Below are 13,142 nucleotides of genomic sequence, written 5' to 3'. Positions count from 1 at the left end.
ATTTTATACTGCAATGCCAAATATACTTTACAACCTGCCCAAGATTTACTTCTGGTCCCACCATAACAAAAATCAGGCTAATAGTATGAACTTATACCACAAAACATCTAGAATCAACACAGATTTTTTTTCCTGCACACAGGGACAGGCATATCACTTAGCACCTAGGTGATGCCAAATAATTATTTAACAGTAAATAGGTTCCCTCCTCTCCATCCCTCAACTGGTCTTGCTCTTTGTCCTTACCCATCTTCCAGGCCATTCCGGAACATGCCAGAATACATCCTTCCATCCGACCATTTTAAGACTCCTCTGCAACATATAGGAGCACAACAGATAGACCATTCAGAGCCGCCTAACACAGCTTATGTAGGATTACCGCAGCTTTCAAAAACAAACAAGTTAGGGGGCGTTCCCAGCACAAATGGGGTTAGGAAGCTGCCTAAAGGCAGCTCTGCCCCCTGGAACGCCTCCCGGGGACACCAGTGTGGGAACCCAAGGGTCATGCTGCCACCATGGTCCAGGAGGACCGACTTAAGTGGCTCTACACTGGTGTCCGTGACAGTATGCATGCTGCAAGTGGCATGAATGTCAGCGTCGGGGTCAAGCGAGCTCCTAAGAGCATTCCCCCGCTTTTGTTTACTAGCTGATGTAAGTGTAGGTAATTTCCTCTTATCAAATTCATACATAAATACAATTTTCACCTTCCATGTGGTTTCCCAGAAAGCCAACGTCCGTCGTACGTGGCGTCCTTAAGCCGAGGATCCTTGTAAAAAGTGTATTTTGCGCTCCGGGAGATGGGGGGCTCTTGCCTCTGAATATTTCCACCACTCACGTAAGGCGGCAAGTCAGTTGTCCCCTTTAAGGCCTGATCCACTGCTTGAGTTATAGATCTCAACCACTTTGTCTGAAACAATTTCAGTGAAAGTATTCATATACTTGCCTACTCTTTGTGTTACCTTGTTAACTGTTCCCCCCCCCCCGTTACTCTTATAGAAAGGATGAAGAAGAAGAATTGGTTTTTATATGCTGACTTTCTCTACCACTTAAGGAAGAATCAAGCCGGCTTACAATCACCTTCCCTTCCCCTCCCCACAGCAGACACCCTGTGAGGTAGGTGAGGCTGAGAGAGCTCTAAGAGAACTGTGGCTAGCCCAAGGTCACCCAGCTGGCTTCATTTGGAGGAGTGGGGAAACCACCTCAGTTCACCAGATTAGAGTCTGCCGGCTCATTTGGAGGAGTGGGGAATCAAACCCGGTTCTCCAGACCAGAGTCCACAGCTCCAAGGATGAAGGAACAATACCAAGTTTGCCCCATAAACCTACATATGACTAATCATGGATCCAACCACAATAAAGATCACAGGACTGCAGAAATCTCAAGACCATCAAATGTTATTTAATGTTATTTACCATATATATCCTCCGTCTCTTTCCATCTTTATCCCAATTAAACATTCCTTAAACCCATTTTAAAAGAAGGAATTAGCAGTGATGCGACTGATGCAAGATCTTAGGTCAACGAGTACCTGGTTATGGGTCACAAACCATCATCTGAAGACCAACAATCTAGTCCAATCCTTCTCCTGTGGCAGGAGACTGAATATCAACAACATCCACACTACATACTTACCCCCTACCAAATAAGCCCAATTATAGTGCAGAAGAAGCAGAGATCAGATTATTAAGCACCCCACCCTTTAGCTATCAAAATAGTAGCTAAGGAAAATGATTGACATAGCTCTGGGAAGTAAGCCCATCTGTATTCTATGGGAAAGTAACCACCTCCTTAGGTCATTAGCCCATCGGGCTAGCATGACAAATCAGTCTCTTTGCCTACCTTTTCCTGTGGCGTTGACGAAATAAGAATAAACTGCTCCTCAGGTGTAGTGATTCGCAAACCGTTTCTAATAGGAAAACAGAAAATAAATCATCCATGTTCAGAACACTCTAATCCAGAGAAATAAACTAATTTAATTTGGTTTATAAAACACACACACATAGCAAGAAAAGATTAAAAATGACTGAACAAATTAGAACTAGAAACATAAAAACATAGAGCTGGAAGGGATCCCAAGGGTCATCTAGTCCAACCCCCCAGACAACGCAGGAAATATACAACTGCCCCCCCACTCCCCCTGTGACTCCTGTTCTATGCCCAGAGGAAGGCAAAAAACTACTGTAGTACAGGAAGAAATGTATACTAAAGCAAGTTTATGGGCCTCCAATAGCACTTTCTACCCCTCTTTCTTCTTGAATCTGGCCAAGATGAAATGTGCCCATTTGATCAATGTCCAAAAGCCAATTTGGTTTCTCTATTTTGGACAAAGTATTTTGTTCAAAGAATGCAGAGGAAACAGAATATTTTACTTCTCTTGCAACCCTAGAATCTTTCATTCCTATTCAGCCGCTCCTCATGCTTCTGAGAATTCACCAAGCTTTGCTCGCTTATGTGCAGAACTAACTTCACACTTGTATGAGCTCCAAACGCGTGCATTCTCAGGATGTTGAGGATGACGCCCAATACAAAATTTACGATTTTCTATCCTATGTACATAAATTATTGAATCTGTCTTATTTTTATCTAGACGAGGTGTGTCAAACATAAGACCTGGCCCCTTGAGACCTCTTATCCAGCCTGCTGGAGAGGCCCGGCCCCAACCAAGTGACATTTATGTCATATCAGGCCCTTGTAACAAATGTGTTCGACACCCTTTATCTAGACACAAGAAACTGTCGTAACACTATTCTTTATATAAGTCATTCAGAGCTACAGAACAATTCAATATGACTTCTATAAAGAATAATGGTTTAGAAGATTTAACTGATTCATCCTACCAGCACTACTCCTTTTATTTTTCTAGTTTTTTAAACTTCTATTTAAACCCCCAAACGGAAATAAATAAAAAAACAGATCAAAATATAACTAAAATGGTAGCAAGTCTACTGATAAGTCATCTATAAAAGGTCTCCAACAAATACTGGCACTTCTCCTTAAGAGTTGCTGCACCAACCAATAAACGCTCTAAAAAGGCCAAGTCTGCTGCTGTGACAGCGTCGCGTCACTAACCCAAAGCATTATATTTAAACATATATACTGGCGTCAAATGATATTATTCTGACATCCCAGAAGATGCAACAGGGCTACATTGTCAAGGAAAGTAGGCTTTTATTAAAAAAAAGAAAGAAAAAGGTTCTGCAAATCAAGTTACACTTGAAAGAGGGTCTAGAAATACTTACATATTGCCAGGCTCTTCAGAAACAGGCTCAACCCACAGTGTGGACAAGGAAAAAATGTGATGAGTTGAGAACTACCAAAAAAAGAAGAGGAAGAAGAAGAAGAAAAGAAGGAAGGAAGGAAAACTGCACATTAGATTCACTCATTATAAATACTCTTTCACTATTTGTTCTGCTAAGAACCAGATTACAGATCTTTACTGTACAATTCTAAAAATGCTTTCCTGGGAATAAGCCCCATTCAGCAGATTCTGAGCAGAACTGCCTGTTTAGAACTGCTCTCTTAGTTGTGTCTACATGGCGAAGCTCCTTCCTTCTGGGTGCCCCTCCCACACAGAAAGGGGACTGTATAAAGGAAGCCACGGTCCTCAGTTTGCAAGACCTGAGCCAGGCTGTTAACAAAAGGATGTTCTGGAGGTCATTAATTCATAGGGTCACCATAAGTTGGAAGCGATTTGACAGCACTTGACACCCACACAGGTGCCAAGTGTGAGCTCACCTGGGCATGGACCAAAGCATCATTAAACAGGATGAACCAGTTCACCGAGAATCTCCCAGCATGCTGTAAAGACAATCCTCGATTGCTGCTTTCACAGATTAATCGTCGTTCTGGTTTCCTCAAGGAATCCTACCATCAAGTGAAAGAGACCACCGCAAATCAGCTTATCAATGACAGACAGACGAATACAAGCCTGATATCATCAACTCAAATTATGCGTGCAGACAATGGCTGAACTTGGACACCTTGCAATTGCTTTGTGTGAAATGCCCAATTGCAATCACCAATAATTCAGTGGTAAAGAATATGATAGAGGAAGAGCTAATTTATTTAAAGAGGGAAAGAGAGAAACGTCCTCTGGCAAAGGCTCCGGGTTCCTAATCTAACAGCGCATTCCTGAAAGGAATGCCTGCACTGGGCTTAGGAGGCAATGGCACCGATGAAACCTTTACCCAGTGCCAAAAACCCGTGCAACCCTCATAAAAACCCATGCAAACCCTCAAAAACCCGTGCAAACCCTTTAGAAAAACAAAAAGGGGCGTTCCCGAGCTGAAATGGCTCGGGAGGCTGACTAACATGGCCCCGCCCCCTGGCTGGCTGCGGAACGCCCCGGAAAAACCTCCTGGGATGCCGGAACACCTCCCGGCTTGCCGCCGCAGCCTGTGCTGGCAGGAGTCTGAGGCGGCGGCCGGGCCCAGCGCTGCCATGGTGGCAGCTGGGGACCGACGGCCGGGCCTGCAAGCCAGTGCTGGGGCCACTCACGCTGGCGTGTGCCATCCAGGTGCCGGTGGTGTGGGCCCCTGCACCGGCGGAGGCCTTCGTTGGCCTCCTAGGGGCTTTGGTAAGTGCTGCCAGTGCATTTCAGGAATGCGCTGTTAATCATATTTACGTGGAGGTAAATCCCGTTGAGTTCAGTGAGATTTCTTTCCTAATGGATTTACAATTGCAGTCCAGAACATTTAAACGTGACAATGACTGTGAACACAAGACCTTAAATTAAAACAATAGAGCCCACCTAACTTGTTAATGTTCTCTTGAAACTAAAGTCCAACGTGTTCAGTGGATTTTTCACTCACTGATTAGGCTGATAGATTTTTTCCTTTCTGAAACTGGAAGTACTGCCAGATGATAAGAAGGCATGGAAGGGGAAGGAAATTGCTGCGTTAAAACTAATGGAAGCACGAGGTGCCAGGGTTGTGCTAGCAGAGAACAGGAAGCTGCTGTCAACATACTGTCATTTTTCCAGGAAAGGTTTTCCAGAAGCTTAGAGTGTATTCGGCTTCTTTTCTTTTCCTGCCAAGATGGACAGCCAGGGACTCATAACAAGAACTGGAATCCTGAAGGCTCTGGTATTCTGGAGATGTCTGCGGAGGAAGAAAAATTGAAAAAAAGATCATTTCCAGAGACTTATCCCAACATTTTATTACAAAGAGTTCATATTGCCTATATTGGGAAAGGGACATATTTTAAGAGTGCGATAAGGTCAATCAAGTCACAGCACATGATGTGTGGTACATGGTAAGTTAAGCATCTTGATTCAAGAAGTTCAACTAATTGTAAGGCCAAGTTGCTTAACAGCTTGCGGTAATTAGTATGATTAGCGCAGATTGATACCTAAGGCACTTAACATTTATAGTTAAACAGGCAACTGAAAACCTACAGCCATGCAAATGAGGTTCCTAAAATTCAAGGGTTGTTTTTTTACATAATTAATTTTTTAATGATTTGCACTTATCTCCTGCCCTGTGAAGGATAAAACATGCTTAGTTATTAAAAGGAGTGCAATTTCCCTTACCCTTGTATTTCTCTCAATGCGTAATTAAAGACATAGGGTTGTATTTTATCACTACGTGGAGGTGAAGAGGGTGAGTCCCTAGCATATTCTGCCACCACATGTTCCACCCCACCTGACCTAGAGCCTCAGACACTGGTGGAATGCATTTTGCATCCATGGAATGTGTTCCCCACCCCCAGCTGTGTGCGCTGGTAGGATACAACAGATTTTTTTTTTTTGCTGTTTAGCTTGGGAAGAAGGCTGTTAAGGGGAGACATGATAGAGGTCTATAAAATTATGCATGGTATGAAGAGAGTGGACAGGGAGAAGCTTTTCTCCCTCTCTCGTAATACCAGAATCCGGGGTCATTTGTTCAAGCTGGAGGGTGACAGATTCAAAACAATAAAAGGAAGTATTTCTTCTCACAACGCATAAACTGTGGAACTGCCAGCCCCAAGATGTGGTGTAGGCTGCCAACTTGGAAGGCTGCCAATTTGGAAGGCTTTCAGAGGGGAGTGGACATGTTTATGGAGGAGAGTTCTATCCATGGCTACTAATCAAAATGGATACTAGTCATGATGCATACCTATTCTTTCCGGGATCAGAGGAGCATGCTTATTATCTTAGGTGCTGTGGAACACAGGCAGGATAAAGCTGCTGCACTCGTCTTGTTTGTGGCTTCCTAGAGGCACCTGGTTGGCCACTGTGTGAACAGACTGCTGGACTTGATGGGCCTTAGTCTGATCCAGCATGGCCTTTCTTATGTTCACACACACAAGAAGGTTAAAATTATTTATTGATTTACTTCATTTACACCCTACCTTCCTCCCCAGAGGGACTTTAAAGTGGCTTACATCATTCTCCTCTCCTCCATGCCATCCTCACAACAACCCTGTGAGGTAGGTTAGGGTGTGACTGGCCCAAGGTCTCCCAGCACGCTTCCATGGCAGAGTGGGGATTCGAACCTGGATTCTCCCAGATCCTAGTCTGACAATCTAACCACTATGCAACACTGGCTCTCAACGGTACTATGAATGCTAGCATTAAAGGTCATGCTTTGTTAGCCCTCAAGTAACCAAAGAATTACATCCCAACCAAAGCTTTTGCATCTAGCAACTTACCACTTCAAAACAAGTAGCAAGCTTTAGCAAAACTTTAGCATAATTCTGAAGTCTTCTGATGGGCAGGAAAAATAAAGCGTTCAGCACTTCCACCAAAGGATAAGCTTCCTCATTTGTCTCCGACAAATCCTGAAGTAATGCTTGGTTTTTACTTATGAAGTCCCTGTAGGCAAAAGATGGGCGTGAGTTAGAAGGCTCGCTTTCAGTGCTGAAACAGAGACATTATTGTTCTGTGGAATCATAAACCACTGGAGACTGAGACAAATCCAAAGAGGGCGAAGAATTCATTCTCCTGTTAAGTAAAAAGTAAGGCAATAGTTCGATGGGGTTTTATGCTGGCAACACAGTCACTCTGAAGAGCTATTTGTGTGCTTCATTTGCTCTCTGTTCTTTCTCCAAGGACCTCAGAGCAGTTACATATTATTCCTAGGTTGCTTCCCTTCCTGGTATGCTTCATTTTAGCAGAGGAATTGCATCATGTTTCTTCAGAACAATGTTTAAGTGAGATATAGGGTCGGGTGACTTATCTGCCCTCCATTTGAGCCAACTTCTACAAAGGTAACAGGTGAGAAACAATATGCCATACCTTGAAAAGAGAAGTAACTACACTTATTTCCATTTAGAATAGAAATGTTATTTGTATCCCGCCCTCCCACAGTAAAGCCGGGTTCAGGGCGGCTAACATCACGAGTATATATATATAAACAATTTTTAAAACAGACCAAAGCTGAACAACAAATGTATCTATGAATGGTGCCATATTAATTTTCCCTATAAGAAGAGATGTTGTTTCGGCAACGGTCACTCCACCATTCTGTTTGATGTCATACCTCAGGGGGAAAGAGACGGAAGACAAGATCAACACGAGGAAAAGATACAGATGGGGAAAAGGAAGGGAAAAACTGGGAAGGGGTGGGTAGGAAAAGGGAAAGGAAAAAGGGGAAGAGGGGAAGGGAAACCAGCTTCAGATGGATATCGTCGCTGCCCTCAGCCATAGGTTTAGCCCATAGCTAAAATTTTAAGGCCTCCCACTTAAACCATACTTCAAGTTCCATCCCCAGGAAATGCAACATTGGTTTCCATTGACACACAAACTCTATTGAACTCCGCCCCAGAGATTTCACTCCAGTACTCTCAGGAGGAGTGACCCTTCGGCTCCCCCTCTCATGGCCGTGGGGCCATGGCTCAGTGGTAGAGCATCTGCTTGGCATGCAGAAGGTAACAGGTTCAATCCCCACCATCTCCAGTTAAAGGGACTAGGTGAGTAGGTGATATGAAAGACCTCTGCCTGAGATCCTGGAGAGCCACTGCCAGTCTGAGTAGACAGTACTGACTTTGATGGACCAAGGATCTGATTCAGTATAAGGCAGCTTCATGCGTCCACGGCCATTCTTTGTGGCTTTTAGCCCTTTTGCTACTTTCACTGGTGTTCTTTTAGGTCTACATCCATTTTCTAAAACCTCAGTTTTAATGTGTGATTTTATGGCATGGCTTTGCACACGCTTTGGGAACAGCAGCTGAAAAGCGGGCTGGGAACCTTGAGGCAAATAATAAATAAATGTCCGAGTATATTTACCGTATCGCGAAAGAAAGTTCAAGAAAGTTCCAATTAGGAGGCCATCGTGCGCCCCCCGCCCCCGGACTTATTAACTTTTCAGTGTGCTTTTCAAGAGGCAGTAAGTTCAAAGTAGCGGGAAAGATGTTCAAAGGCGATTACACCGGAATGCAAAGGTGAAACACAAAATGTACTAATTTTTTTATTCCTCTCCATCGCCTTTTGCAATGATAATGTGTCCCTATCGACATATTTATACGGTGATGAAATAAGTTTTTTTTTTAATTTGGAAAGGAACAAGCAAGGTACAGAAGGCAGGGAAATCAAAGGTTTGGGAACAAAGGAGAAGCTTAGCGCACTAAACAGCAGGGCCACTCTACATGATTAACGAGGCGCTGCCACGGAAACATCAAACGAAGGTACCTTGCCTAGTTTCTTGACTCCTCATTTTCTAACCAGCTCGAAGTGGGGGGAAAAAAGGATCCTCTATCAGAAAATTCCTTTTCTCTGCCGCTAAGACTAACCATCTGGATAGCTTGCATTTTTAAAGCGCTTTGAGAGCAAACTTGGAAGGCACAAAATCAGCATCAAGGAGGATCAGAAATGCCGTAAGACCAAGTCTCAGCTAATATCTCAAAAGGAAACCCTGCAAAAGTTCCCTGACAATGAGGAATCCTGGTGAGTTACTTCTTCCCCTTGAAGCCGAATTGCTTAAAAGGAGATCCTGAGGAATAGTCAGAGAAGCCCATCTGGTATCATTAACCACGGACAATCACTATCTTGCTGAAAAGGTTTCACCATCTGAATCAGTCATGCTAAACACAAAAGCGTTACCCACAGAAATGTTTCTTGCTGGCTTTGAAATCCATAATGGGACAAACATTTCAGTGGTTTTCAAAACACATAAGATGATTAGCCTCTGCCGCTCATGTGGAGGAGTGGGGAATCAAACCCGGTTCTCCAGATCAGAGTCCGCCGCTCCAAACCACTACACCACGTTGAAGAATACCTGGAGAGAAGAAAGGAATACACAGTACAGGAGGAATCGTCTCCGCTATTGCCAAAGAGAACATGAAAGTCAGAACATTTAAGAAGCATGCACAGAAGTAATGTGCTGCCTCTATCATTTCACCAAACCAGGAACCCAGGCAAGCCCAGGAAATGCTGGCAATGAGTCTGTGGGAGTGCAAAGTGTTTTTTTCCACCTCCTCTAGGTGGCTCTGTGCAGTGCTAAAACGAACTGCGGCACGTTGCTAGGGATTCAAATTAAGAGGTTTATAGACATTACGCCAATCATCATCAATATTAGGAAACTTTAACTTACATTGCTGGTTTGGACAGAAGCGCAAATCCTCCCATCACTAGGAAGTTTGTCAAGGAAGTACAATACCTAAAACCAGAGAAGTTGGAAGGAAAAGTTAAAACAAATTGATTTCAAAATTTAAAACACCCTCAAGAACTTGTCGGGTTAGGGTTGCCAACCGCCAGGGAGTGCATGGAGATCCCCTGGAATGACAACTGATCTCCAGACCACAGAGATCAGTTCCCCTAGAGATAATGCCTTCTTTGGAGGGTAGATTTCATGGCATTATACCCAGCTGAGGCTCCTCCCCTCCCCCCAAACACCACCCTCCCCTGGATCCAACCCCAAATCTGCAGGAGTTCCCAACCCAGAGCTTGCAAGCCTATGCTGGATAAGGGTGGAAAGCTGAAACAATACGAAAAGTGGAAGACAGCCTTCCCTCTCTCCGCCACTAACATTACTTTGGTAATTTGAGAATTCACCTTCCTGCATCTCTTTGAGAACAAAAGATACGGTACTTTATGAAAACTGCAGAACATGATGCTGGGGGGGGGAATGCAGAGTGTGTGTGTGAGGGGAACCAGGGACCTTCCTCTAGGGCAGAGGTTCTTAAACTTTTTCCACTCGCGACCCCTTTTTGCCCGAGAAAGTTTTACGCAACGCTGGGTATATAGGTATATAAAATAGGTATACAAATCAAATATTTACTGATAATAATCATAAAGACATTTATTTTAAAACAATTCTTTGGTATACATACAATTTTTTCGCAACCCCCCCCCCCCACATTCAGTTACGCATCCCCATACGGGGTCGTGACCCACAGTTTAAGAAGCTTTGCTCTAGTGAGTGGGTTCTCAACAGGGGGGGGGATTTTAGGGTTCCGGGGGGGCGGGGAATTGGGACCACTATTCAGCAAAGCGTGATGTCCTGTAGATTATGTACAATCTGTAAAATTGTAGTTTGTTTTTAATTTAATCTGAGACATTCAGTAAAGTTTATGACTATCTTGGGAAGGGGGGGAATTATATTCTGAACAATGGTGAAAGGGGGGAACGGAGCAAAAAAGGTTGAGAAACAATGCTCTAGTGGGACTCCAATTTACACTTCTTAGGACCCAAGCCACTGCAGGGGCCCTCCCAACGTGGCCCAGCGCATCCCACTGAAGCAGCGACGCAGCATCCGCTTGCGCACAAGATTTAATGTGACGAGAGGGTCACAGTGTGTACAACGGTGATGGAAGAGTTAGTAAAAATGTACGTTTTTTCAAGCGCTCCTTTTACACAATGCCCATTTCAAACAAGTTTTGCACAGATGACTTTGATGAGCCACACTGAAACTTCACGTTGTGGATGCTTGGCGGGATGCATCTTTAAGGAAGGAGCAGCCGCATTAAGATTCCATTTTTGTTTTCAATCCAGCGGTATGTCAGTGTTTGTCTCTGAAGATTCAAAAGGCCCAGTGGTTTCCTTTCAGCGCTAACTTAGCGACAAAGCCTTAAAAAAAAAAAGGCAACTCCTCCACTAGCAAGTCCTAGCTTGCCATTTTGTTGAATGTGTAGTTTGGTTCACAGGTTTTAGAATACAAGGCAATCTTGTAGATAACAAGCATAAAGCATGCCAAGTTCTGAGTGGTTCTGCTGGTTATTGCAAGTCAGTCAATTTCAGTTACCGGTAGTCATTTGAATTTTAGATAATTTTAGATGTTAAATTTTTAACAATGTTTTATATTCAGCATTTTGACCTATTTCGGCAGGTTAGAGAAACATATTTGTTGTTATCAAGGTTCATTATCTGGTATATATATAGGAGCCCCATGGCGCAGAGTGGTAAGCTGCAGTACTGCAGTCCAAGCTCTGCTCACGACCTGAGTTCGATCCCGATGGAAGTCGGTTTTGGGTAGCCAGCTCAAGGTTGACTCAGCCTTCCATCCTTCCGAGGTTGGTAAAATGAGTACCCAGCTTGCTGGGGGTAAAGGGAAGATGACTGGGGAAGGCAATGGCAAACCACCCCATAAACAAGTCTGCCTAGGAAACGTCGGGATGTGACGTCACCCCATGGGTCAGGAATGACCCGGTGCTTGCACAGGCGACCTTTACCTTTAACTTATATATGTATATGCATAATTTGTTCAGAGTTAACAATATCAAATTTGTATACTCACTTTTTAGCTATTATAGTAGATGATATAGTAAATGATACAAGTATTATGCAATAGCTATCAAGTTTCGTAATGTTGTTAATTTGCTTGAGGTGTGAGGATAATTATATATGTCCCTCGTTTCGTTCAAATATTTTTTTACTTTTAAGATTTAAAAATTAATGCTAGATAGTATAGAACGATGTATCTCTGCTCATAGCGTTGTGGATGAAGATCTTGTTTCAGACATGGAGCATTGATTATGTATATGGAGTGTATGTTGTATGTGTTGTTTGGAAAATAAACATTTAATTAGAAAAAAGTTTTGTTACCTGGATTTATAGAGTTTTGGGATTAATTTTTGTAATGAGCCTTTGGCCATACGCAATAAATTTGAACCTTGAACAAGCATAAGGCTTCAAGTATTTTTTCACATTTCAGTTTTTTCCCTCCGTTATAACGTTTTCCGCTATACAATTTGCCTCCCCATAATACAAAGACAGAATTAGATACTTGCTCAGTGTAACTTTCCAAGAAAAGGCTTGAATGCTTCACGATAGCCAAGTTCTTTGCCTCTTTTGATCCCTGAAGAAAGCTAGTCAAAGAGGCTCCGTGCTGGCCGGTCAGGTAACACAGCTTGCTAAACATGCTTGCCACTTCCTGCAATAGCTGGATCGCTGATATAGCACCTAAATTATCTGCACAGGTTAAAAAACACACCATTATACCAGGTAACGGTGCACAGGTATACCAGCAGGTAGGAACACTACTGCTTCAATACACCATCCTAGATTAATTCTGGTTTCTAACACTAATCTGGTTTTATATACACCAGCCTAGACTAATTCCGGTTTCTATTGAGAGCCAGCGTAGTGTAGAGGTTAAGAGCAGTGGATTCTAATCTGGCAAATGGGTTCGATTCCCCACTCCTCCACAAGAGCGGCAAACTCTAATCTGGTGAACCGGGTTGGTTTCCCCACTCCTCCACATGAAGCCTGCTGGGTGACCTTGGGCCAGACACAGTTCTCTCTGAACTCTCTCAGCCCCATCTACCTCACAAGTTGCCTGTTGCGGGGGGTGGGAGGTGATTGTAAGCCTTGAGACTCCTAAAGGTAGAGGTATAAAAACCAACTCTCCTTCTTCTAACACACCAAATACTAATTTTAGGCATGATTTCAAAGAATGCCATTTAACTAATGGACAAATGTTGATTCTCCTACCTGAACACATGTGCTGCAGACAGAAAAATAATTATCAACCGCCACTGCACTTTATATACTGTGTGTGTGTGTGTGTTAAGTGCCGTCAAGTCGTTTCTGACTCAGGGCGACCCTATGAATCAATGTCCTCCAAAATGTCCTACTTTGACAGCCTTGCTCAGATCTTGCAAATTGAGGGCCGTGGCTTCCTTTATTGAGTCACTCCATCTCTTGTTGGGTCTTCCTCTTTTCCTGCCGCCCTCAACTTTTCCTAGCATGGCTGTCGTTTCCAGTGACTCTTGTCTTCTCATAATGG

The 13,142-nt window shown here is 43.5% G+C and overlaps 1 protein-coding gene across 1 annotated transcript in view; it reads right to left on the bottom strand.

Moving 5' to 3' along the window:
• The window catches only part of ALS2 (alsin Rho guanine nucleotide exchange factor ALS2), a 52,570-nt gene that overhangs the window by 20,507 nt on the left and 18,921 nt on the right, over window positions 1-13,142 (bottom strand). Inside the window, exons 10-18 of the mRNA XM_056861387.1 lie at window positions 12,145-12,325; window positions 9,510-9,575; window positions 6,631-6,793; window positions 4,968-5,099; window positions 3,736-3,864; window positions 3,240-3,310; window positions 1,840-1,906; window positions 705-907; window positions 247-312 (exon numbers count right to left, since the gene is read on the bottom strand). Of these exons, the coding sequence (XP_056717365.1) occupies window positions 247-312; window positions 705-907; window positions 1,840-1,906; window positions 3,240-3,310; window positions 3,736-3,864; window positions 4,968-5,099; window positions 6,631-6,793; window positions 9,510-9,575; window positions 12,145-12,325 (1,078 nt within the window). The remainder of the gene's footprint in view (window positions 1-246; window positions 313-704; window positions 908-1,839; window positions 1,907-3,239; window positions 3,311-3,735; window positions 3,865-4,967; window positions 5,100-6,630; window positions 6,794-9,509; window positions 9,576-12,144; window positions 12,326-13,142) is intronic.

Source organism: Euleptes europaea, chromosome 15 (assembly GCF_029931775.1).
Source record: "Euleptes europaea isolate rEulEur1 chromosome 15, rEulEur1.hap1, whole genome shotgun sequence".
Classification (NCBI taxonomy): domain Eukaryota; kingdom Metazoa; phylum Chordata; class Lepidosauria; order Squamata; family Sphaerodactylidae; genus Euleptes; species Euleptes europaea.
Note: the sequence above shows the minus strand (reverse complement) of the source record. Positions and strands in the feature narration are given on the sequence as shown.